This window comes from Capricornis sumatraensis, chromosome 6 (genome assembly GCF_032405125.1).
Source record: "Capricornis sumatraensis isolate serow.1 chromosome 6, serow.2, whole genome shotgun sequence".
Taxonomy (NCBI): domain Eukaryota; kingdom Metazoa; phylum Chordata; class Mammalia; order Artiodactyla; family Bovidae; genus Capricornis; species Capricornis sumatraensis.
The window spans coordinates 69,025,367-69,053,359 of NC_091074.1; the positions used below are offsets into that span (position 1 = coordinate 69,025,367).

General features: G+C 45.7%; 1 protein-coding gene across 1 annotated transcript in view; it reads right to left on the bottom strand.

Moving 5' to 3' along the window:
• PAX5 (paired box 5) overlaps nt 1–27,993 on the bottom strand; it is a 171,787-nt gene that overhangs the window by 63,994 nt on the left and 79,800 nt on the right. The window contains exon 7 of the mRNA XM_068973780.1: nt 6,550–6,679. Coding sequence (XP_068829881.1) covers nt 6,550–6,679 — 130 coding nt within the window. The remainder of the gene's footprint in view (nt 1–6,549; nt 6,680–27,993) is intronic.

Sequence of the window (27,993 nt, forward strand, 5' to 3'; positions counted from 1 at the left end):
CAGACCCTAGGACCTGGGTCATTCACCAGGCAGGTGTTTCTCAAAATTGTTTAACCAGAAGACACCTCTCTCAGTCTCCTCCTGCCATTCCAGCTGCAGACACAAAGCAATGCTCCTCAGGGGAAGGTGCCAGCAAGGACATAGGCTGGCCCCATTCCTTTGTTCTCTCAGGCAAAGTGAAGAAACCCTGCCAGGTCCTTTGCTGGCGTCCACCCACTGTCCTCCCTGGCAGGTAGGGACAGTGGCTGTTCCATCATTGAGCCTGTGACCCCAGGACACACCTGTAGATAACTAGCCCCAGTCAGGACCCAAACTGCTGACCATGCAGGAATGGGCAGGTCACTGCTTTGCAAATGGTGAGCCGTTTCTGAACCATGGCCCCAGCTGGTGGAGCAGTTTAACTTAATATTTTATATGGCATAAAATGATGGAGAGACATGGACTCCTTCTCTAATGAGATCGTCCCTGGGTGGCCGTCTGGCTGAGCTGAGCACCCACTGCACTCTGGGCCTTGTGAGGAGGGGAGAAGAGGAGAGTGAGGCTGGAAGACTCAGCTCTTCCCCAAGGAGCTCAGAACTGTCAACACATCCATGAGGGCAGGTGGTATTAAATTAACACCACGTCGTGACATGGAGACCCACCCTAACAGCTTTCAGGGGCATTCCTTCCAGGTGTTCTAACAGCTCTCGGTGGGGTCGTCAACTTCCCCCTAGAGGGTGTTTTGAAAATTTGTGGGGGCTTTTATACGCTTGACAGGCATTACTGATTTGGTGTGGAACAGTCCCACACAACGAAGAATCTGCCTTTCATGCTTCACTATTGTCCTGTCCTGCCCAACATACACGGAGGTGAGAAATCTGCTTATAATTATTTAAATCTAGAATGGAGCTTCATTTACATATAAATGTGGACTTGCCGTTTCCATGGTCTTAATATACACTGGATTTTCTAGGAATGCAACTACCGTGTAAATCGAGTAAAGCTCGTACTTTGTTTTACTTGGAACTTTGCCAAGAGTTCCTCACCTATTTGTAAATTCCTGCTCACAGTATGTCAGACACAGTAAGTCTGTGTTCAGGTTTGTTGCTGAGTTCATGGTGATTCTGTGCACCGGGCAAGTCCTGGGCTACTCCTTTATGTCTTGCAGTTTAGACATGCAAGAGTATTTACTTATCAAAGTACATAGCAATTAATTAAAAGCAATTTCAGTTGTTTCTCCTTTATCTAATTAGTTCAGTTCAGTCGCTCAGTTGTGTCCAACTCTTTGCGACTCCATGGACTGCAGCACACCAGGCTTCCCTGTCCATCACCAACTGCTGGCGCTTGCTCGAACTTATGTCCATCAAGTTGGTGATGCCATCCAATCATCTCATCCTCTATTGTCCCCTCCTCCTCCTGCCTTCAATCTTTCCCAGCGTCAGGGTCTTTTCCATTGAGTCAGCTCTTCGCATCCGGTGGCCAAAGTATTGGAGCTTCATCTTCAGCATCAGTCCTTCCAATGAATATTCAGGACTGATCTCCTTCAGAATGGACTGGTTTGATCTCCTTGCAGTCCAAGGGACTCTCAAGAGTCTTCTCCAACACCACAGTTCAAAAGCATCAATTCTTTGGCACTCAGACTTCTTATGGTCCAACTCTCACATCCTTTATCTGATAGTTGAGCATTATTTTTATTTTATTTGAAATTACTTGTGAAGATAGGCTATATTTTTATGAACTTAATTTCAGGAGAGTAAAGGGGCACTATGAATATTTGCTACCCTCAGGGGACACCGGGTGGGACTGAGCAGAGAACCCCGGTTTCAGCACAGCACTCCAGTGCCCCATTAAGCAGGGGAAGGGGCCGAGCAGCGTCTCCTCCAATCATCATACATGTGCATCTGCTCTGCACACGTGTGTCCATGCCTCTGTGTGTGTCCTTATATTTTTTCACTAATGGGATCATACTAAACACATTATTCTGGAAAATTATTTATTTACTTAAACGTATATCTTGAACACATTCATGTCAGCACAGATAGCTCTACTTAATTCTTTTTAATGATTGCAGAGTAGTTTATTCTGTGAAGGAGCCATAATTTATTAAACCACCTCCTAGTGATAAACACTGAGATTTTTCCATTTGTTTTTCATGATAAATAACTGTCATTATTATATAGATTTAGGCATCACTGTGCATCTGTGTGAATATATCTGTGAAATAAAGTTCTTAAAGTGAATATAAAAGTTCTGTGTTAGATGGTAGGTATGTCCACTTAAAATTTTGAAAGTTGTTGACAAACTTCTTTCCAAAAAACACTGCACTGATTTATATGCTTATAACTGTATATGAAAATATCTATTTCAGAAACCTTTCCAGTTGGGCCTCAAGAAACATTTCAGTCTTTGATAAGCTGATAGGTTTTATTAGAGTCTCATGTTTATTTTAATTTGTAGCTTTAAAATTATGAATACAGTGCATATCTTCTTATATGCCATGGGACATCTGCATTTTTCCTGTTCATTTCCTTTACCCATTTTTTTCTATTGATTTTTTTCTCTTTTGTTTCTAAAAACCTCTTTATATATATTAAGGAAATTAGCTTTTTGTCACCTGTGTTCCACTTAAAAATTTTTTATTCTTTGTCTTTTGAATGTTTTTACATACATATTAAACATTTATATTTTATATAAATATAAATATATTTATAAATATATAAATATATTTTATTTATATTCTAAGCAGTAATTGATATGATTTTTGTTTGTCTTTTGTATTTGGAACAAACTTTAAAAGGCCTTTCCCACTCTAAGGTTATTAAAATATTTCCCTTGTTTTTTTTTTTTCTAGCTTTACTATGGCCTCATTCTTTCAATTTAAAGTTTTGATCAACTTGAAATTTATTCTGACATAGAGAGTGAGGTATGGATCCAACAGGCCAATCGTCCCAACACCGTTAACTGAATGATTATATTTCCTCTGCTGATTTGAAATGCTGTATCTATAAACACCCAACGAGTTAGACATGGCTGAGCACATGGTGCAATGACAAATGACCTGAACTCTGTTTGCTGCTCCATTTGTCTATTTGCTTCATTTTCAGTTAGTAGTTTTAATTGTTGTAACTCTATCATAAAATTTTAAAATAGGCTGTTTTATTCATTTTTTATTTCAGAATTTTTCTAGCTACGCTTGAGTGTTTTTGTCTAGTAATTAGTGTCATTTTTGCAAGTCTTAAGTTCTGTTGGCATTTTGATTGAAAATGCTCTGAATTAATAGAATAGGGGAACTGACATCTTCATGGTGTTGTCTTCCTATCTAAGAACAAGCTGTAGCTCTCCATTTATTTATTTTTTTAATATTTATTTATTTAGGCTGTACTGGGTCTTAGTTGCATTATGCAGGACCTTCTACCTTTGTTGTGGCAAGTGGGATCTAGTTCCCTGACCAGGGATTGAACCCAAGCTCCCTGTATTGGGAGCAAAGAGGCTTAGCCACTGAACCACCAGGGAAGTCCCTCCATTTACTCTTTTATACCCTTTAGTGAAGTTTTAATGTTAAGTTTATTCCTCAGCATTCTCTCTTTTTCTTTTTTTTATTTTGGTGCTGTTGTTAATGTTTTCCCCCATTTTATTTTTCTAGCTAGCTATTGTTTACTTATAAGAAAGCTAATGGTTATAAATTATAATGGCATACTATAATATATATATATAATATATAATACCTAATGGTATAATTTATAATATTATACTATTGTATATGTGTTACATATTTATAATTAGAATAATTTTAATAGTCCAACATTATGTGTAATTCTGACTTCTGTATGGAGATATTTATATTTGTATTCATTTTCTGCTCTATGATGTGACTTTAAAATAGACAGATCAAAATACAAACAAATCTTTGGTCAAGGGTTTAACCTAAAGACTCAGCTCACATCCAGACTGGCCTTCTGCAGACCCTGAACAGCTAAAGCACCCAGCTAGCTTTTAGCACTGAATGCGGGAGACCTGGGTTCGATCCCTGGGTCGGGAAGATCCCCTGGAGAAGGAAATGGCAACCCACTCCAGTATTCTTGCCTGGAGAATCCCATGGACAGAGGAGCTTCGTGGGCTACAGTCCACGGGTCGCAAAGAGTCGGACATGACTAAGCGACTTCACTTTCACTTTCACTTTCTGCAGCGAGGGTTTTCAACTCAAATTCCTTTCCAGATTAGGCTTGTAAGATAATGAGAAAGCAGGTGGGTGGAGGCCCTGTCTTGAGGGGCTGCTGCCACTTATCCTCCACCTTCCACGACCATATAGGAATACCACCCAGTATGGCCAGATCTTCTGATTTTTCAAAAGAGCCAGAGATGCAGATTAAAAAATTTTTAATGTTGACTCAAATTTATAAAAAGTCCTATGTGGGCCCAACTAACCATATCTGTTTTCAGACATAGTTCTAATCTGTGGGTTAGGTTAGCCCTTTGGGCAACTGACCACCAGTTTGCCACATCAATAGATAAGAGTCTCAGAAATACAACCACAGTCTCAACGTTTACTGGATTACTTTCCATCTAAATAGGCTTGGGCAGATTGTAGAATATGTCTTCCTGTGATCTGCCTAAACCCATGAACCCCAAACCCAATAACAAACCCTCCATCTGCAGAGCAGGCCCCGCAGGGATCTCAGGTGATCCTCACAAGGGCCCTGAGAGACCAGGACCAAAGTCACAGCAAGGAAGTGAGGGCACTAGGATTAGCCCCAGGTTATCTGTGTGGTAGAATGGCCGACTGTACCCGCCGGGTCTTCAGTTTTATCTCTGCTGCTCACTAGCTGTGATTTCTGGCAAGCTACGTATTGCCAGGCCTTTTAAGAAATGGATCTGATATAATAGTACCCACCTCCCGGGGCTCCTCCAAGGGTAAAACGAGTTCAACTTACAGAGGGTCTGGAACTCCATAACTACTAGACAAAGTGACTTACTATTATTATTAACTAGTCCAGGCTTCTCTCTACTTTATCACCCCTACCTATCCAACTATTTGTACTTCTTTGAAAAGAATAAGAACCCAGGAGACTGTGAAGGCCGGCTCGACCTCTCTCCCTTCGCCTTTATACTTCCTCTCCCTGAGACTTGGTTTCTGCATCTGTAAAATGGGGATGCTGTCAGAGATCTTCTCACAGACCCTCATGACCCCAAGGGGGAGGAGTCACGGGACACCTGTGATGTTAGTAAAAGAATGAACCTCAGTTCATTCTGACTGAGGTTCTCCATAGATCCTTGCTCTGTTCCTGACACTCCATCCCTTGTAGGCTCAGTTGCCTCCAGGCTCTGGCCCCATTTCAGGTAGACAGTGGACCAAGTCACTCTTGCTTCTTAACTGATCTCCACGTGGTACCCGGATCTGCAAAAAGAGCCCTGGCTACTCTCACCTGAGCCCCACGAGCTCCAGTCTCAGAGCTGGGCCTGCCCTGCCTAGGAGCCTCCATGAAGCTAGTAGAGAGCCCGCCTCATCCAGCAATTTCCCTGAAGTTCTAACCCAGATCCAGCCCTGATGCAACCACAGCCCACTGACATCTCTAAGAACACCTTGCTTCTGTCACTGCTGCCTGTGTCTCGTGCATCAGTCTACAGAGGCATCCCACTACCTTAGGCTTTCATCCAAGTGCCCCCAGCCTCCCACTGTCTGCTCAATACCCAGGACTGCCTCTCGCCTGTTCAATCAGGCCTCTTCCCAGAGTTGGTGGCTGAGTCTGTCCATCCGTGTTAGCCTGGTGCTGCTGGAATAGAGTGGGGTGTCTTCCTGTCCCACCCTTCTGGTCCAGCCCCTTACCTAGCGGCGAGCCTGACGTGACCAGCCACCTCACAAGGAGTAATAATCACGCTGTAATGGGAGCTTGTGTGTGCTAGACCAGAGTCTAAGCAGCTCATGTGTTTGCAGCATTCAGTTCTCACAGCAACACCATGGGGTAGGTGCTAGCACCATTTTACTGATGAAAAAACCATCTATTAGGCCAGAATTCTTATTTAACTTCCTCAAGAATACGCAGCTACCACAAGTTCAAGTCCAGCAGCATGCCTCCAGTGCCCACATGCTTCAGCTTCACACTGACAGCTCAAGCAACTGGTCTTTGAGAAAGGTAGTCTAAACCTCCTTTCCTTCTTGACTCCACCTGGAAACCTGAAACTCCTGGCAGCAATCTACCAGGAATCCCACTCACCCTATGGGCTGTAGCCCACCAGGACTGCCTTTCTCCCAGCCAGCTAAATCCCAGCCATCTGAACACTTCAGTCCAGGTCCCAGGGGCCCTGAAATCACCCAGCCCCTTGATGCGAGGCTTCCCTGCTCCGTCCAGCCCCCAGCCCACTGCCCATTTGCTCCTGCTCTCCTCTGGCTCTATCAGAGCATCTACAGCCATGTCTCAGGCCCCCAACCTGTTCCAGAACCTCATAACCTCATTAAAAGAAAGATGGCCCCTGTCAAGCCCCAAAGCACCAAGAAGCCATTTTCGTCATCACATACGTTCCCTCTCTCCCTGCCACTCGCCCCTTGCCCCACCACACCCCAGGTGCCCTCACCTGTCACAATGGGGTAGGACTGTGGCCCAGGCACACTGCTCCCGATGTCAGCGGGGGTGGGACTGGTCAGGTTGGCCTTCATGTCATCCAGCCCTCCTGCCAGCGAGGCCATGGTGGAATAATCGGCGGTCTGAAAGAGGAAACAAGACAGATGTCTTAGCATGGAGGTTCCAAAGCACTCCAGCCAAATACCACTGCCACGTTTTGGGCTCAGCCAGCTAGCCCATACCAACATCAAGGCTCCTGGGGGGTCACGGATCCCCAGTATTGAGAGGACACATTCAGCTTGACAGAACAAGACAGGTATCCAGAATCAGGACATCTCCCCAAGTGAGGAGGTGGACAAGATTCACTGCAGCTTCACAAGAATTCAAACCTTGCTTCTTCATGGCCTGCAGGTTCCCTTCCCTCAGCCCCAGCCAGCCAGGGACAACCAACCTCCTCTATGCAAGGAGGAAGGCATCTATAACCAAAGCGAGGCAGAAACATGAATCTTGTAGCCAAGACACTGGAAAGGAAATTTTCTCATTTCTGTGCTCTTAAACCACAAGTGTAGAATCACAAAAACGAGGGCTAAAGGGAATTTGGGTCATCACCTAGTTGAAACCCTCATTTCACAGAGGAGGAAACTGAGACCCAAGGGGACGAGGGCTTTGCCCAGGGTCAACAGGAGATGGTTCACCATAAATTCTCACCCCAAAACCATCATATCAAAGCAAATGTTTTTGAATTCTGGAAGCATGTAAACACCCGTATGCTGAAAACTGATTTACCAAGTCCACTGCAATCATGTACACTTGGCCCGTGAGTCCTACTCTTTTCTTTAAGACATTGCATGAAACCAGAGCTCGTGAAGTGTCATGTCCTTGGCACCACTGTCAGAATGGTCACTGGAAAGGTTGTGAAGCTGCTGACATGGGTCTTCCCACTCCAGAAAAAACTCAGCAAGAGTGACAGGTCTCTTCCTCCCATTCCCCACCTCAATCCCAGGCCTATCTTCAGGTAAAGAAATTATTCACAGATACCCAAGCCAAAGAATTTGGCTGTGCCAACCTCTGGTGCAGGGAGTCTCCTCCATCACCCTGGCATTGCCAATGGATGATGCCTTTCTGTCTGTCCTTAGCAGACAAGGACAAGGAAACAAGCAGTCTATTGAAAGGAGTTTACAGGCTCCCTGGGTATGGTGATGAGGACTGAGTCACTGGGAGGGAAACCAGAGTCACTGGGCAAGTGACAGGCAGAGGGGATGAAGACTCAGGCACATCCCTAGTGCTTTTCTCTGCAAATGAATTAGAAAGTAATTCCAGGGCAGCTCAAATGCTGAGCACGGTGGGTGGCAGCCATGTGTCCAGGAGGTACTGCAGGTCCAGGCACCCTGAGATGGATTCTTGTCCAGAGCTCCCAGGACTTTGCACCTGTCTCCAGCAGAGGCTGATTCTGCAACGTGCAGAGAACAGCATAGGCCTGGAGCCAGCCCCGGGGCTTCTACAGGAGAAGGACAAGATGGCCTCCCTGACATCAGGAATCACTATAAAGCTGCAGTAATTAAGACAGTATGGGACTGGCACAGGCATGGATAAATCGACCAATGAAACAGAATCAAGTCCAGAAACTGATCTGTGCATGTATGGAACCTTGATATATGAGAGAGGTGATGTACAAATCAGCAGGGAAGGATGAGACTCTAATAAACAGCGCAGGGGAACCAGTTATCCATTCAGAAACAAGGAGGGAAAAAAGAAATTGGATCTTTACTTTACAGCAGACACAAAAATCAATTCTGGGTGGATTAGAGACCTAAATGTGAAAGGCAAAAGCATCTAACATGGTCCAGACTTGGGAACAAGTCTGCCCTTCATAGAAAAGAAAATGTATGCCCCTGGGATGCTCACACAGAGTTCCTGGTCACTGTGAGGACAGTAGTGATTCCTGGCCAACCCGCTGCCTTGCTTCAGTGCTTCTTCCTCCAGGAAGTCCTTTCTGACTACCACTCTCCAGGAAGCAGGAGTCCAGAGCAGCACAAGGACAATAAGAACCATAATATTCACAACTATGTCAAAGCTCACACTTATCAATCACTTATTCTATGCCAGGGGCATTTATCTGTGTTATCCCATTTAATCCTCACACTTACCCCCATGTAGTAGGGTCTACATTATTCCTATTGTACAGATGAAGAAACTGAGACTTCTAATGTAGGAGGAAAGTGTTTGCCTAATGTCGTACAACTTCTAGGTGCCAGAGCCAGGATGCAAACCTGGGTCCATCTGACTCCAAAATCTGGACAATTACGCTAACGATTTTCATACTGTGTCCTAACCCTTCAACAGGTAGGAAACCACTGTGCTAGTACTAACCTTTAAAATGGAAAACAGAGTCGACTAGAACAGAAGAGTCTCTCACATAGAACAAGTAAATCCTGTTTCATCACTCTTTGTTTCGATGTAAGTGGATATGTGTGTACTAGGTAGAGATGACAATATATTTCTGGCTGTAGGTCTCACCCAGCGGTCTTCATTCCAGGCAGCAGGAAGCTATTGAGTAAAGGTCACTGTCTAGACTTTATCCAGCACAGAATGGGACTTATTCATGCATTAGCCTCCTAATTTGCTTAAAAAATTAAGATGTAAAGCTCATTGGAGGCTCTCCTTCAGTGCATTGCCACGTGCAAAACCAGGAGGTCAAATTGTCTCTGTGAGGGTCTCTGGGGTTTCTGAGATCCTGGGATGGGGACAGTGCCTATCATCTCCCTAGGTTCCTGTGCCCTAGTAAAGGTCTGAGCATAGTGCATGCTTAGTGTTTATTGAGCTTTTTTGTGTGTGCAAGATGGCATGTGAGGACCAAACATGCTCTCTGACCTTCATCCACACATCTCAAGGGAAAAGACACGTGGTCCTGAAGCTCCATCCAACAGGGACAGAGGCACAGAGCCATTCATTGACATGGCACAGGAAGTGGTAAGGAAATGTTTCTTGGGCAAGCTGCTATTTATCCTGGACTTGAGCAATCCCTGACCCCCAAGCTGAGTAGAGCTGAAAGAAAGCTCAGAGGTGAGATGGGAGTGATCCAAAAACAAGGCACGTGTCAACAGCTACAGGAGGAAGAGGTCCAGATGAAAAAGTAGACAAGCTGCGATTCGACTCTGAAGAGCCTGCACACTGAACACTTGGGTGAACAAACGAATGAGTGACCCTTATCCTCAGGAGAACCAGGCAGCATCTTGGCTACGAGTGGCACCCCTGCGCCCCTCCTCACCCCACTACCAGGTCTGCCCCTTCCTAGACCCCGGGCTGGGCAGCTGCGTCCACAAGAGAAAGCCTCTATTTCCCAAGGAAGCATAGCCAACCGGGTTTAAGAAAATAATCAGAGGATGGCCAACCCTGCCTCTTAACATATTTAATATCGAGATGGAAGAGGCTTTTTATTTGATTCTGCTTTAGTCAGTAAATTCAGTATCAAGGTTTGTTCAGTCACTTCAGCAATTGGGTTTGAATCATCTCTTCCAGACACAAAATCTTCAACTTGTGTAAGACATGCAGTGGGAGATCCAAAAATCCAGCTGCTCAAGCACCAGAGGTTGCCAGAAGGTGCAATGAACTTCCCTAAAAGAGCTGGGGCTGAGAAGACAGCTGGGTTCATAAGCCAGCTGTCACTGCCCTTTACCACGTGTGCCTCCCACCACCTCCTGCTCACAGAGCTTGAGCCCAATCTCTCTCCTTTGGTGGGGTTCTATAGCTCCTGCTCTGCTCCTGCATGAAATGCTGTCATTTCATTTGCTTTGTAATTATTCCCCCATTTCTCACCATTCTCTGTCCCACTGAGCTGCCTGTGATTTTTTGAGGCAACTGCCTTCTCCCTCATCTCCTGGGGTCCCTGGACCCTCGTTCCACTGTCTATTCCTCAGCCACTCCAGGAACTGTCCTACCTCTGCCTGGAAAGTGTACCTCACTCAGCCACTTAAACTCACAAGACCCAGTTCAAATGTCATCTCCTTGGTGCAGCCGTTCCTGGACCCCACATTCCTACAAAGAAATCATGATTCCCTTGTCTATGTTTCCATAGTTGGTGTCATTTTGCACAGATTTTTATTATCATACTTCCCAACATGTATAATGGCTGATTGTCTATCTCCCTCCAGGTTGCCTTGAGAGCACAGAGCAGGAAATAGCCTGAGAGCCCCCTAAGTGTTTGTTGAATGAATGAATGCATGATCCAGGAGCATGATATTCACCACAAAATCCAAACGTTAACTGGGGAGGGTGTGAACAAGAGTTGGAAATAATATGCTAACCTGCCACCTCTACCCCTCAACAAGTCAGGTGACCAGAAGACAATGTCCTTGTCTACCATGAGGTGTAGTCCCTGAGGAAGTGATTTCATTGTTCTGGGACAGAATATCAGGCATTCAACACTGATTAGAGGCAATAAAAGAAAAGAGCCATACAAAGAACTTTAAAAAAATCCTCTAGAGACACTCCCATTAGAACATTCAAATTCCATGTCAATGTCTTCTACAATTCATTACCCACCCACCCCCAAAAAATTTACTACAAGGACATTGGAAAACCTACATATCCTTCTTTGCCTTGGTTGCCAGGAAGCTTAGTCAAATTCAGAGCTTAGTCACCACAAGTGTATCATTGCTGGCACCTTGTAGAATGATCTTAATCTTTCCTCTGCATAATCTCTGAACTTTTTCAGCCTTAGCTAACGTAGATATAGGTCATTGTTTATTTTTCAGGATACTTCAAGTCCTTTTTGAAAGTGGAGGCTGGGAGAGGTAGAAAGAATGACAGGAAAAGAAAGATGGGAGGGATGATCAGGAGAAAGACAAGAAAAGAGGGAACCTATGATTGGTGCCTCTTTTCCTGGTAACAGTGGAATCTATTTCCATATCTCATAGTTGTTTGGAAAGCCAAGGGCTGAACAGTGGGGCTGTGTTGGTGCACCCATGCCCTTGGGAACACAACCCCCCACCCTCCCTCCATTGGCTGTCAAGCCACCAACATCTGCAGGCAACAGTTGTATTCCACATTCCTACTTTTACAAGTTTTTGGAGTTCTTTTTGTGGATTTTGTTCTTCTGCTCCCTTCCCATTAGGGCTCCTTGGTTCTGTTCTTGACTATGACCCAGGAAAGAAAATAAACTGAGGTCAGCAAGCCACAGCTCCATACAGCCAAAGTTATGGTTTTTCCAATAGTCATGTATGGATGTGAGAGTTGGACCATAAAGAAGGCTGAGAGCCAAAGAATTGATACTTTTGAACTATGGTGCCAGGAGACTCTTGAGAGTCCCTTGGACTGCAAGAAAATCAAACCAGTCAATCCTAAAAGAAATCAACCCTGAATATTCATTGGAAGGAATGATGCTGAGGCTCCAATACTCTGGCCACCTCATGCGAAGAGCTGACTCACTGGAAAAGACCCTGATGCTGGGAAAGACTGAGGGCAGGAGGAGAAGGGAGTGACAGAGGATGAGATGGTTGGATGGCATCACCAACTCAATGGACGTGAGTTTAAGCAAACTCCAGGAGATAGTGAAGGACAGGGAAGCCTGGCATGTTAAAGTCCATGGGGTTGCAAAGAGTCAGACATGACTTAGAGACTGAATAACAACACAGCAAGTCCCAGAGGGTCCACTCCAATGGAACCAACTGGGGTAAAAACTTCTCTGCCTACTTACATGAAAAGATGTTCAATGTCGCTCATTATTAGAGAAATGCAGATCAAAACTACAATCAGACATCACCTCACACCAGTTAGAATGGCCATCATCAAAATATCTACAAGCAATAAATGCTGGAGAAGGTATAAAGAGAAGGGGAACCTCCTACACTGTTGGTGGGAATGTAAATTGGTATGGCCACTATGAAGAACAGTATGGAGGTTCCTTAAAAAAACTAAAAGTAGAGTTACCATATGACCCAGCAATCTCCCTCCTGGGCATGTATCTGGAGAAAAAGTCTGAAAGGGAACATGCCTCCTAGTGTTCATTGCAGCACTGTTTACAACAGCCAAGACATAGAGGCAATCTAAATGCCTATTGAGAAACAAATGAATAAAGAGGACGTGGTACATACATACAATGGAATATTACTCAGCCATTAAAAAGAACAAGATAATGCCATTTGCAGCAACATGAGCGGACCTACCAATTGTCGCACTGAGGGTCGTAAGTCAGACAGAGCAAGACAGATACTGTATATCACTTACGCGTGGAATCTAAAAAACTGATACAAACGAATTTATTCACAAAACAGAAACAGACTCACAGATTTAGAGAACGAATTTATGGTCACCAAGGGGAGAAGGGATGGGGTGGAAGGATAGATTGGGGGTTTGAAATTGACATGTACACATTGCTATATTTAAAATACATAACCAACAAGGACCCACCTATCCTTGAGCACAGGGAATTCTGCTCAATATAATGTAACAACCTAAATGGGAAAAGAACTTGAAAAAGAATAGATATATGTATATGTATGCATAAATCACTCTGCTGTACACCTGAAACTAACACAATTCTTTTTTTTTTTTTGAGAAAAGTCTCTCCTCATGTGACTTAGTTTATTTTTTTAAACCTTTTCTTCTGATGGACAGGGAAGCCTGGCGTGCTGCAGTCCATGGGGTAACAAAGAGTCGGACATGACTGAGTGACTAAACTGAACTGAACTGATTTTGCATTGGTATAGTCAATAACACAACATTGTTAATCAACTATACACTAATATAAAATAAAAAGTTAAAAAAAGATAGTCAATCATTTGTCAAGCATGGTTTAGATGAGTGGGCTCCACATTTTTAGTATTTGCATCTTGATTGATAAAATATCTATTGAGAAAAAAAAAAGTCCCCACCTACTGCCACAGACCCCTAGGAGGCCTCAAGTTCAAGTCCCACCAGGTAGGCACCAGGTAGGCACCAGGTATGCACCTCCTCTTGCACTCTCAAATGTCTGAGCCAGAAGGATGTTCAGGGTTATCTTTTCTAACCTGGAAAAACTGATTGAGGGAGGTGAACGGACTTCTTAGCTAATTTTTATCTGCATAAAATAAAGCTGTTGATCCTGTAGTAGAAAGAACAGTGAACTAGGAGCAATAACACAGGGTTCCTGCCCCAGCCCTGCCTCTGTCTCACCTGTGTGACCTCAGGCAAGCCGGGCCAGTTCTCAGAGCCTTATTTTCCTCATTAATAAAATGAGATTTAAGTCTAACCCTCCGTCGCCTGCCTGCCGGGGGCGACAGTGAAGATCCAAAGGATAAGGAGAGAGACCGCACTTTGGACACTAGGCAGCAGGGAAGGCCATAGACTTGTAGCAGGGACTCGAGGCGGCGCGCGCCCCAGGGAGGTGTGTGCTTGGTGTCACTTGGGTCCCTAGGAAATTACCTGGAAAAGGACTGCCTGGGGCTGCACCAAGTATTGTCTCATCAGCACGGGGCACCACTGCCATAGCATGGAGGAGAAAAGAAACACAGACACGTGAGAAGGAGGGCAGCGCGAAGCAGGGCAGTGCAGGGGGGCAGGCTGCGGGGTTGATGCCTCAGCTGGCCTCCTGGGGCCACCACAGGGCTTCCCCATCACCTGCTGAGTCCTCCAGGTTCACCGCTGGGCCCGAGGTGGCCCTCGGGAGACGGGCCAGAGCCAGGCCAACCACTTCCCCACCTAAGGGACCAGACACCTGCTCAACGATGCACCTACCCAAAGGAGGACGGAGCTGGAGTGGGGGGGGGGGGCATGTCCCCAGGGCCTGGCCTGATGACAGGCAGGAGTGCGGCTGAGGAACCCGCCAGTTCTGCAGACAGGAGGAGAAGGACAGGGCTCAAGTCTGCCACAGGCAAGGTTCGTGCAGTGCGGAGCCAGGCCAGGTGCCTCACGTTCTCGGCTCCTTCTCTCATCTTCGACATGGGGATACATGACCTACAGCACAGGGTCATCACCAGGCATACAGGAAGTGATAAGAATGTAAACTCCTGAGGGCAGACCTTTTTGTTCTCGTTTTTTTCTTTTTTTTTTCGTCTTCATGGCCAGTATCCCAGTGAGTTTATCAACATCGATATCCCAGTGTGATTTTACCAGATGTTATCATTGGAGGAAACTGGATAAGGGTATATGGGATCCCTCCACATTATTTTTTTAGCACTGCATGTAAACCTACAATTATTTCAAACTAAAAAGTTTAATTTTAAAAACGAAAAAGAGAAACACAAAAAACAATAAACTTTGAGCATTCCATCTCCACTAAACCAAATAGAAGATGAATCAAACTTGAAAAAGAAATTTTTGCTGAAAGGAGGAATGATGAATGACACCTGCAAAAGTGCTCCATAATCTACAAAGTGCTACTGCCAGTATTATCAGAGGGGAAGAACTGCCAAGAATTCTGAATGGCCTCACTCTTCCAGGAAGCCCTCCTGGATTTCCCCTCCTGTGTTCTTAGAACCCCAAAGTGCATGTACATCCCTACAGCTGCACTGTAACACTCTGTATTGTACACTTCCTTATTTAAGGGCCCTCATTCCCCAACCACAGTGTGAATTTCATGAGGATAGGGCTGTGTCTCTTTCATCTTTGTGACAGCAGCTCCTGGCCCAATGCCCAGCTCTGAACAGATGTGACATAAATGCCTGTGGAGCCAAATGAACTGGGACAGGTACCATGGCCTGGCTCTGCCAGCAGCATCCGAGGTGCTTCCCAGGGTCACTGAGACAGTAAGTGACAGAAAAATGCTTTGATTCATCAGAAAGTACCCTAGGCATGAATGAGACATGCTCATTATTCATGTGGTTCTCCAGAATTGTGTCCATGACTTGGTCAACATGGTCTGCAATGGAATCAAGGGGCTTCCAAGAAGAGATTTGCAAGGTTTAACTGACTCATCTCTCCCTATTCCATTTACAGCATGCCAGGCGTCACTCCAGTCCATCCCCAGACACGCAGGTGGTGGGGACAGGAGGGAAAGCCCAGGGAGGAGAATGAAATCAGATATTCTGGTTTCTGTCCCAGAGAAACTTTTCTAGCACTGACTCATCTGGAGGCCCCCTTCTCCCACCGTGGCCACTTAGAGAAACTTGTGTGTGTGTGCTCAGTTGCACAATCATGTCCAACTCTTTGTGATCCTATGGACTGGAGCCCACCAGGCTCCTCTGTCCATGGGATTTTTTCAGGCAAGAATACTGGAGTGGGTTGCCATTTCCTCCAGCCCAGGGATAGAATCCGCAGCTCCTCCATCTTTGGCAATGTAGGAGGATTCCTTAAGCCATCAGAGAAGCCCTAGAGAATCTTAGTGAACCAAATCTCAGGACCCAGGAGAGCTCGGGGGTTATGGAGGTTGATCTTCATCTGATGCTCAAAACTCACCGGTGATAGGAAACTCCCCACTTCCTGAGGCAGCCACTTGGTGGCCACACAGCTCTGGCTACCACAAAGTGCTAAGGCCTCCCCACATTGGTCATGAGTGTGCTCTCTGGGGCCCCAGTTCCAACGAATGTCCTCTCACAGCATAAGCAGCTTGCTTCTGCTTTTCTTGTCACCTCATTGCCTGGTTAACTCATGCTGGTCTCACAGTCAATGCAGAACTCACCACAAGCTCAAGTGAAATGGAAAGTGATTGTGCATATGATTGTTTTGAAGTATTCATTTTCTCCCACCCCTAACCAGTATACTATTTGTAAGGGAGTGCTCTGTGCTTATAAACCCTCCCTGGCTCCTCACTGCCTCCAGGTAATATTGACCCAAACCATACAGACCCCAATCCAAATCCCAATCTGCTTTTCCAGTTTCAACTCAGATCTACCTACTTCCGACACTCTACCCACGACTCCACTCCAGCCACACCGCACTCGTCCTAATTCCTGAGTACCCCAGTCACTCCACCCAGTGCCTCTGTTCACTCTGTTTTCCATCCTCATCCCAGTCCAAATCATTGTTCTCTAAGGCCCGGTTCCAATGCTATCTCTTCCATAAGTCTTTTTGGTTGAAATAAATCATTTTCTTCTCTGAATTCCCCCAGGATTTTCACCACCCTGTGTTTGGGATATTTATCACCTCTTGATGAAAGTGAAAGAGGAGAGTGAAAAAGCTGGCTTAAAACTCAACATTCAAAAAACTAAGACCATGGCATCCAGTCCCATCACTTCCTGGCAAATAGATGGGAAAACAATGGAAACAGTGACACACTTTATTTTCTTGGGCTCCAAAATCACTGCAGATGGTGACTGCAGCCATGAAATTAAAAGATGCTTACTTCTTAGAAGGAAAGTTATGACCAAACTAGACAGCACATTAAAAAGCAGAGACATTACTTTGCCAACAAAGGTCTGTCTAGTCAAGGCTATGGTTTTTCCAGTAGTCATGAATGGATGTGAGAGTTGGACTATAAAGAAAGCTGAGAGATGAAGAACTGATGCTTTTGAACTGTGGTGTCGGAGAAGATTCTTGGAAGTCTCCTGGACAGCAAGGAGATGAAACCAGTCTATCCTAAAGGAAATCAGTCCTGAATATTCACTGGAAGGACCGATGCTGAAACTGAAGCTCCAATACTTTGGCTACTTGATGCAAAGAACTGAATCATTGGAAAAGATGCTGATGCTGGTAAAGATTGAAGGCAGGAGGAGAAGGGGACAACAGAGGATGATTGGATGGCATCACCAACTCAATGGACATGAATTTAAGCAAGCTCCTAGAGTTGGTGATGGACAGGGAAGCCTGACGTGCTGCAGTCCACGGAGTTGCAAAGAGTTGGACACATCTGAGCGACTGAACTTGATCCCAGTCTTTTGACATTGTATCTGCTCTCCCTCTGAGATGAGGAGGCACGTCCGGGCAGTCTGATTTGGGACAGTAGGCTGGGCGGGACATATCCTGAATGAAGCTGAGCAAGTGAGAGAGGGAAGGAACAAAAGATTCTGGGGTCCACCCTGAACCTCAAGAAATCTGTAAGATGGGCAGGGAGAGAAGGCCCTGGGCTTGGAGCATTGTGGCTTTTGTCCTCCCAAACGCAAGAGAAGAAATGACAAGGCTTGAAGCACAGAGCTCCACTTCTGGAGGACAAGAGCCAGGACCCAGCAGCCAAGGCTTCCTGAATGATAAGAAGACGCAGTGGGAGGGAACTGTGTGGAGGAGGGAGAGGAGGACTCCCTCCTTGGGAATTGCCAGGGTCTGCTCAGACTCTGCCATCCAGATCCTGATGTAGCAAAGAGGAGGGAGATTTCCAAAAACAAACTCTATCTCAGAGCAGCCAAATTCCACCAACTTCTCTCCAGGCGGTCCATGATGGGGCCTGGCTGTCCCATCCTGCTACAGGGAAAGGAGAAGGGCAGGGAGGCTCACTACCACCAAAGGAACGCCTCTTGGCTACCAAGGGGCCTGAAAGGGGGGCATGCAAAGGGATGTCCTCCATCCTTAAGTAGCCGGTACAGGAGTGGGGGACATCCCAGGATGCTCAAAGTTCACTTTCTTTTGGATTTATTTCCCAAATGCAGGAAAACAGAAAGGCTATCCATGCGGCTGTAAAGAAACAAAAGACCTCTGTAGTGCAAGATTAATAGGGTGGAGGTCGGGAGGAGAGCTTGGATGCCCTTCCCCACCACCACTGCCCTGCCACTGCTGAGCGGTGACATGCATGTGTGTGCACGCGCACACACACACACACACAAATACACACTCCTCAGGTCAAAGGTCATCTCTCAGCCCCTTCTGTTCCCCATCAGGAAGAACCTTCTATCAGGCAACATTCTGAAAAGGTAAACAGGCAGTCTCGGGAGGGCATTCCTTCTGTCATCAAGGTCTGCTACAGCCAAACAGACACTGCAAAGAGAAATGCCAGAAAAATAAGGCTGAGAGAACCAGGCCTCTCACAGCTAATTCAGACTCCAACTCAGACGATTCTAGCATCTCTGACCTAAACCCTCAGACACAGGATAAGTCAGGAGTACTCATATTTGTTGGATGCTTACTACACATCAGCTACTGCTCTAGGTGTTAGCGTGTGTAAGCGTGTGTAAGCGTGCGTGCATGCCCAGTTGTGTCTGACTCTTTGCGACCCTATGGACTGTAGCTTGCCAGGCTCCTCTGTCCACGAGACTCTCCAGGCAAGAATACTGAAGTGGGTTGCCATGCCCTCGTCCAGGAGATCTTCCCAATCCAGGGATCGAACCTGGGTCTCCTGCACTGCAGGAGGATTCTTTACCACTGAGCCACTGGGATGCCCTCTAGGTGTTAAAACCCATTAATTTATTTAACCCTTACAATGACCCTATGGGTAAGTATTATTACTCCCAGTTTACAGAGGATGAAAATGAGGCACAAGGGACCAAAATAATGTGCCTGAATCACCCTGCAGCAGTGCGACTCCAAGCCTGAGATGCTGAACTCCACTAGACACCACCTTCATCAACCCGATCCTGGTCTGGATGGGAAAGCTGAGAACAGAGTGGAGGGAGCTGCACGCGGGGTTAGACTCAGGTCCTGTCGGATCCCACAGTCTGTGTTCTCCCCCACGATGCCACAGGGCCCAGGACAGGGAGACCGACTGCCAATCCAAAAGCATCTTCACAGGCTTCATGAAACTCCACCTGTGACAAGCCCATTCCTCCTCCTCAAGCACCCTTTCCTTTCCTATCCTCCAATCTTGTCTCTCCACGCCTTCTCATCCCGGCTCAAGAATGACCTCCAGTATGAAATGTTTCCAGGTGGGTTCAGCCAACAATGGTACGAACTTCATCCTTTACTCTCCCCACTTCATCTCAGAGGGCAGCCAAAATGATAAACTCAGAGGACAGCCGTGCTCAGACTGATGTTGGCGTTAGCGAATGATCTTCATATGCGCGGGAAATAACAGAAAGAAACAAAAATGTAACATTGCACTATGAAGAGAAACATTAGGCATCAGACTGCTTGGTTCAGGTGCTGTGTTCTTTACTGAAGGAGACATTCTGGTTTCAGAAAAATGAGAAACAAAAGGAAGGAGGCACTAGGCTTAGGCTGAAGCTTTTCTGTGTAAATTAATACTATTATGTAAATAATAGGGACAAAACTAGCACAATAACAATGGTGTTTCTGTTTGTTCGCCTCTTTATGAAGATTAACTTAAGAGCCTTTCTTTTTAATTATTAGAAATATGTTTGCATTTTTGAGTCATGTGTTAATTTCATGAATCTTGCATTTCATACCTGGAAAGAAAGCATAATAACCATTCTTTGTGCTAATACCTACAGTTTATTTAAGCAAGCAAGCCATTGGCCTTGAGACTGGATGTAAACAAACATACTTCTGAAGGCTTGGTTTGAGCTTGGTTTTTAACAATTCCTTTCTCTCTCAAGACACACACACGCATACATACATACATACGTTAAATTTAGCCTCCTGGTTTTATTTCCTTCACCTCTCAACCACAAATCAAACTTCAAATAATATAAAATTGCTGGCTAGAAAGAGGCTTACCACAAATAAACAAAAGCTTTCAAGCCAAAGGCAGAGATGTTCCCATCTCCCCATCCAACCCTCTCCACCTCCTCTGCCTGCTCCAACAGAACACCCTCTCTCTGCCCAACTGCCCAGGAAAACCCTGAAATCTCTCATTTTCCTTTCCAGGAGAAGAGATTTGATTCCCCCACATAAAAAGAAAAGTTCAGTAATAACAGGAAGCTGGGAAAACCCAGGCAGACTCTTCCCTGCCATCCATGTCAAGCTCACAAAGGGAAAAAAAAAAATCATACCATCCGACATGGTTGGAAGAGTTTAATCCAAAGCACTGCTAATTAATATCCCCAGCTTTCCAGAAGCCAGTGCCACATACAGCTGCGAGGGCAACAAGGCTGTTCTCCCTTCAATTTTATGGGAAGAACATTTTCATTACAAAGCCTCCTCCCAGGCCCTCCTCTCTCGCCAGATTAGCTGAGAAGGAAGTGGATGATCCATATATCAGAACTCCTTCTCTCTCCATTAATTTTATTATTTATATCGCATTTTTTAAGTTTATTGGTACAACCCTCTGTGCACCTGGCCAGAGCCCTCTGACAAACAGTGGTATCCTCCTGCATCTTTTACTCAGGGGGACTTTATGAATTGGTCACCAGAAGATACCAACTTTTTAAAATTTGCCTCAGAGAGGGAGCTGACTCCAGCGGCATTTCCTGCCTACTCCCCCACCTCCCACTCCAACACACGCTCACCATTTTAAAAAACAAATACTGAAGGTTCTAAACCCACTCACTTGTGAAATGTATGAGTACTTGATGGCTTAGCATGAGCTCTGGGTGCTTCCTAGGGGACTCCCTAAAACCCTGGGGGAGGGGTGTCCCACGTGCCCCCACCCAAATCAAGTGTCCCCAGCTGAGCCAGCAAACTTGAGCTGTTTTTTAACCCAACCTGCCAGACCACGGACAGGCCTGGAGAGGCCCGGTGTCTTACCATTTTATTCTGAAACCCCACGTGCTCAAAGCTGTCTCTTTCCAAGCCTCCTAAAGGGACCCCAAATCCAATCTAAATGTCTCGAATTTACCTGTTTGTCTTTTATACATATAAATAGCTGCATTTCCATTCTCTCTTTGTTTCTCATTTTCATTTGGTTCTAATATCTGCATGTAAATGTCGGAAAATAGCATCTGTAATTGGAGATTATGAAGTATGGCCAGCTCCTGACAGGCTGCTAAGGAAGATGGATTATCCTCATTTTTCTGTAAATTTTGTCAATTTTGGAATTCATAAGCTATCAACACTGATCAAAATGGGACTTCACAGCTGTGTCAAAAAAAAGAGAGAGAGAAAGAGCAAGAGAGAGAGAATGCGCGCGCACCCTGGAAGGCAGGCGGTTATGTGCAGGGGCCAGGCAGCAGGCAGCGAGAGGCTGGCACAGCAGACTCAATGCCCCGTCATGGGGCAGTCACCCTCCTCCTGTGCCCTCCCCTCCACACTGGCAGCTCCCTGCTCACAGGCTTCCCTGGAATTCAGGGTAGGGCTGCCTAGCCCCCTGGCTAAATCAAATAGCTAAATCACGCTACTGGAAGGCCACAAATTCTTCAAGGCACCCACTCAAACCCAAGGCTTAATTTATTGCCAGGCGCAGCCTTCCTTTTTTATCCGAGGAGTCTGCGGGCTCCCTCAGCGCAGACCTCCGAGATGTTCTACTCCTTCCAGACCATCACGGCCCACTTGAGGCAATTGTGCTGGTCTCTCTCTCTCAATTTTCCCATTACTGGGAGTAAGTACTGTTGGGACTCTGTAATAGCCCGACTGCAGCCCATATCAATAACAGATGAGGTTTAATCGTCCAACACAAAAATTATTTAGGCGCCGTAAGGACATTCAATGTCATTTGCATAATGGCATTTCTATCGCACGCACCTAACCCGTCTTGCATAAACAAGGCCTTGGGACCATAAATAATAATAAATCATGACGTCTGCACGCCTCTTGCAGTAATAGGAGCCACTCTTTGTGGAAATTATTTCAGCAGGAAATGGGCACTGTAATTTTAAAGACATGTGGTGTGGGGAGGTGCAGTAAATCACGCCTGCGCACGATCCCTGGGAGCAGTTGGGGCCCTGTCCAGAGCCCACAGTGACATCCCAGGGTGATTGGAGGAGGGGGACACAGGACACACCACTGTCCCAGTAAACTGTAGAGGCCGGGATGCACAGAGCCCAGTGTGGGGAGAATTGGCTTTGGACCTGGAGAAGCCCAGGCCTCAAGTCAGAAACTATCTTTGTTCTAGCAGAATGGAAGCTCCATGAGGGCAGTGATTGGCAATTTCTTCCTGAGCAAGTGCTCAGGAAATACCCAAAAGACATGCAATGAGAGGAGACAATGTTTGGCTCAGGTAAGGAGTGGATGAGAAGAGCCTGAAAATAGGTTAAGGTGAGATAAATGGAGACACAGACCCAGAGGAATTAAGAAAGGACGGGGCATAGAAGCATAGGTACCACTGATCTGTGAGCAACAGAGTGAAAATGTCCAATAAACTCTAAGCTGTATTGCAAGGCAGCTGTGGGCTACTAAAAAGGCACAGATGAGGGATGGTGAACAGAGCAGAGTGTGAGCCTGCAGGTTCTGGAGGCAGACACAATTGGAAGAGAATCCCAGCTCCATGCATCTCAGACTGGCTGCCTCTCTCCTCTAAGCCCCAACTTCCTCATCTGCTAGACAGCATAATACCTGTAGAAGCAGCCCTCCTTATCTGTGAGTCCTGCATCCATGGATACAGAGGACCCACTGCAAGGGACTTGAGAGTCCCTGCATCTTGGTATCTGGAGGCAATCTGGATCCAGTGTCCTGGGGATAGGATACCAAGGGATGACTGTACTCAGCTCACAGTGTTCTGAGGTTTAAATGAGATAATGTGAGCAAAGTAACCCGTGCTTGATGAAGCTTTGCCATTCTTATTATTGGTACAACTACTACTATTATTTTTCAAGAAATAACAGGAGAGAATTCAGGTACAGCTCTGCTTCTTACCAGCTGTGGGCCTCAGCTACCTCTGATCTGTCCAAGAAGAGCATGATAAAATGACCCCTACCTACCTCCCAGAGCTGCTATGACAGCTCTGAAACAAGGCAGCGCTGTGAAGCACCTTGTTATGCTGTCTGCACAAGAAGGATGAATATCAACATTCCTCACGAGTCCAAGCAAAGAACATGGGGGAGAGGTCCCTACACCTGCCCCTGTCATCTCCAGCCATCCCTGGCAGCACCCTCAAAAGTTTATGGTTTCCAGAAAAGTCCTGACAGGATACACCTTAAGGCAACCACAGTGTTGCCCCTGGGAGGGAGAAGAAGGGACTGAGATTGGAACTGTTATCAATAGTTTAAGTCTTATCTGTAATGTGCTAATTTTACTGGAAAAGAGAAGTACTACTTGTGTCATTGGGATTTTTAAAGCTGATGGAGTTCCACACCTCTAATGGCTTGGCTCACCCTATTCCCTCCACTGGAATATATGAGGATGGAACAGCAACAAGGGGCCAACCAAGTGATTTAACAACAACCACACTCTTCACCCAAAGGAACTGAGAGAAACAATATGATGTAATTTCTCCGTCCAGTCTGCCTTGCCAGACTGGGAGGCCTGGGCTGTGTGCTGTGCTATATGCGGAAAGATGTAAATTTCAGACCCCAACAGTCTCTTGGGGGGTAGGTGGCTCTGGCACCTAAAATGCCACCTTCAGCTTACACACTGACCTCACCCTTGCCAAAATAAGAAAACCACTCAGAGCCAAATAAAGTCTGGAGTTTAGTTATTAGTCTTGTACCAACGTAAGTTTCTTAGTTTTGACAAGTGGATTGTGGTTATATGACGTTAACAATAGGGGAAACTGGGTGGGAAGTATGTGGGAACTTTCTATACTATCTTTGCAACTTTTCTGTAAATTTAAAATTGCTCCAAAAAAAGATATATGTAAAAATAAAAAAAGGAGAAGCAGCCAGACTTCACTCATAATAAGAGAAGAGCCCATTAAAACCATAATGTACCCTTTTTCACCTATCAGATTAGCAATGATTCAAGGGGTTGATCCTCCACTGGGAGGGGGCTGTTGGGGAAAACAGGTCTTCTCATTTCAGGGAGAAATGTCTTTGAAGAGCAAGGTCTCTATTTTTCAAAATTTACCATGCACACACACTGATCCAGCCATTCCACTTCTGGGAGTTTATCCTACAGGTATAGTCTCATATGGACAATGATGCTCACTGCAACCTCTTAAAATTTTCTTTTAATTTTTATTCATTTATTTTGGCCACACCCTGAGGCGTGCCAGATCTTAGTTCCCTAACTAGGCATGACCAGGGATCAAACCCATGTCTCCTGCAGTGGAAACATGAAGTCCTAACCACTGGACCTCCAGGGAATTTCCATTGCAGACTTTTTTGAAAAATAAAAAGGTTGGAAGCCACCAACAGAAGCCTTGTTAAGTAACGTATGATACCCCATATAATGGAATACTATGTAGCTGCTAAAAAGAATGAAACAGCAGCCTATCCATACAGAACAATCATCATAAATATTTGTTAATGGAAAAGAACAAAAATGGAACCATGAGTGGGGAGGACTCTCTCTATATATATATACACACACACATCTACATAAATACACACATATACCTTACCCTCATCAAAGTATTGTATGTAAATCTCTAAAGAACAGAGAAGAAACTGCTAATAGTGGCTGCCTCCCAAGAGGGGAACTAGGTGGCAGGGAGAAAAGGAGCCAGGAGGAGACTTTACTGTATCCATATACATTTGGTATTGTCTGAAATTTTTACCATTTGCATGTACTACCTATAAAATTTTTTCAAGTAAAATAAAGTGTTGGTCAGATAAGTGGCAATGAGCACGTTCTGCCTCATGGCTCTGCCAATGGGCCCCTCAGGCCCCCATCTGTCTTAAAGGGTGCCCTTCATACCTCTGCATCACCCAGCCTGCCTGGCACGAGTCTCTGGGCAACAAACTCAGCAACTGGCGACTGGATGCACAGGCAGACTCCTATGTCCGCCTGTGTGTCTAAAACCTTGGCTCCACTCCTCAGCTCAGGGAAGGACTGAGGCCTTCCTGCATCAGACCTGCAGCAGCAGACAGCATCTGAGCTAGAAGGGATGTGGGGTATCCTCTTTCATCAGTTTTCAGTAGGAAGTTGAGGCTTGATGTGGGAAGAAACTTGCTCAAGAGGACACTGCAGGGAAGTAGGCTGACCCAAATCAGAGCTCAGGTTTCAGGAAAGTAGCACTTGCAGTTTGAACAGGAAAGAAACAAGTTCCATTTTCTGGCTCTCAACTGTTTCAGTGGCAAAATGGGAATAAGACTGTCTGTCTGCTCTTTGTATTCCAAAAGTGTGAAGAGGAATCAAACAAGGTCACAGGTAGGAAAGCAGTCAAGAAACTTAGCACCTTCCATGGACAGAAACCTCTGCTGATGTGCTGGGTGGGCCTTGAAGAAGATCCAGCATGGGTACATTTACACACCCCTGCTAGGTTGCCAGGGTTGTGCTTAGATGCTGAGACAGCTTTTATGTTGCAGTTTGCTCCAACTTAGTCAGAGAGGTACTGTCATTTTTCACTCTTCCTTTGTGGAGATGCAAAAACGAAGGCACAAGGAGATGAAGTGAATTTCCCAAGACCAGACAGTTAATAGAACTGTAACCTAGATCATGCAGCTACGAATATTAATGTTGGAGGCAGAACTCTTAGCAGAGATGCTGCTAGCGGTAGTGGAAGCTGGTTTTTTCCCCAAAGTGCAATGGGGGCACAAGAGTACCAGCTGCCATGAAAGGCCATGGCCAACAGGCATGGAGGCTCTCATGACAGGTCAGCTACCTTCAGCACAGCCGATTCTACCCCAGGAAGGTTGCGAAGACTCGGTCCTGGCCACTCAACAGAGATCCTTCTCTCCTAGCAGCCTCCTGTGTACCCAGCCCTAAGTTGCCCCATTCAGAATCTCTTCTGTCCTTGGACTTTCTCTCCTCTAACGCTCACCCCAACTCAGCTAGACCCACATATTCTTCTTCAGCTCAGTTGTACCGCCCCCACCTCAACGGCTTCACACCCATGTTTTCCCATTCCCTGTGACATGAATGGGATCACCTTGTCTGGTGGCTCTCTGGTCTGTCTGCAGGATGACTGAATGAATATACCTCTCCAGTGACATTGCCTGAGCTGGGTGTGGTTCCCAGGGGGAGCGCTGGCAGAGAAGCAGGGGTGTCTCAGGTGCCCAGATCCTCCCTGGTGTCTGCTGGCTGGCTCCTAGCATCCCATAGGCGTTAGCTCCAATCCATTTCCCATCCTTTCCTATCCCTCATTTTAAATGTCTAAGCTCAGCCTCCAGAACGTGAGCCTGGAGTTCTACCATGAGTTTGGAGTTTTACCACCCAACATTTCTTTTGAAATTCAGAACTTATTGGTAAGATGAAGCTGATCTTACTCGCTTACTTCAACTCTACTGAAGACAATGCTGAGGATTTATGGATTGGTTTGACATTCACACATATACACAAAAGCCACATCTTTGCAAGCTATGTAATACCCAAAAAGAAGGCCTAGGGATCTCTGTATAAGGATGCAAAGTAAAATAATACTGCAAGAGAATTTTCATAATAAAATCGGAAAAGATACATGAAAGACTTTCGGAAGAATAAACAAGCTTTCAAACAAGTGCACCTACTAGCGATTATCGTATTAACTTTATTCATTCACTTGTTCTTTCATACCTCATCACTTTTCAGCAAAAGTTAAAGGCAGCTCACAATGGGGCAAAAAATAAAAGAATACAAGGAGGCGGGGAAAGGCAGAAAGGAAAGCAAGAGGCAAGTATAGAATGGAACCAATGATAGTCAGCTGGAGCCACCACGTTTAAGCAGGCTCTGCACTGCACAGGGAGCCCTGTGGAAACCTCACACAGTCCTATAAAGCAAGTGCTCATCATCCCCATTTTGTGGATGAAAAAACTGAGGTTTGGCAAGGCCAAGGAACCTGCCCAAGGCCATGCAGCTGGTAGATGACAGAGCTGGGACTGAACCCAGGCGGTTTGGTTCCAGAGCCCGCACTCTCAAATACAACACAATCCACACCATCAAAGTCAAGACTGGGGCTAGAGACTTAGGAACTTGCTAGAGAAGGGACCACATCTGGCCCTCCCCTAAATACTTTTCCCTCTGAGCTGAATAACAATGGGAAGCTTTTTGATTCTAACAAATGGCAGGAGGGAAGCTCCTCTATGCCCGTAGTTCAGTATAGCCCCACTTGGGAGTTGACATCCTCTTGAGGAAACTGAAGGGCCTGGTAGGAACCTGGGGCTGAAGCTTCAGAGATCGGCACAAGAGCTGCCTGCCACAGGGATAGGAACTTCCTTAGAAAATTGTTTTGGGTCCACTTCAACACACCGATGTAGAGATGATGGAGACCCCAGAGTTCTCCTCCATTTAGCGCTGTCACAAGGGTTATGTCCCAGAAGGTATTCGGGGCAGATATAGCCCCTCCCATCTCTGTCATTAAAAAACCAAAGAAACAAAACTCCCTTTGGACAACTAGCTTTGATCAATGCCACTTCTAATACCCTCTGGGATGAAATCTGTTTCAAGAAAACCAAAGTAGCTTGTGAAAAGGGATTGCTATTTACAAATCTGTTCAAATATGGGAAACAGGTCCTAAAACCAGTAACTTTTATTTTAGAATAATTGGCCCACAGCCTTTCTTACTGAAAAATTTAGACCAGCTGGTCCAACTGTTCAGAACATTCTTGAGTGAGATAGAAGAGCCTGTCTATAATCCCAGCACCACCACGGGCTGCAAGGCCTTGGGAAACTTACTGAGTCATTTTCTTCCTCAGTTTCCTCATCTATAAAATTACAAGAACAAGGACTTCTCTGGCAATCCAGTGGTTAAGACTTCGCCTTCCAATGCATGGGGTGCAAGCTCGATCCCTGGTTGGGGAACTAACCACATGCCTCACAACCAAAAGAC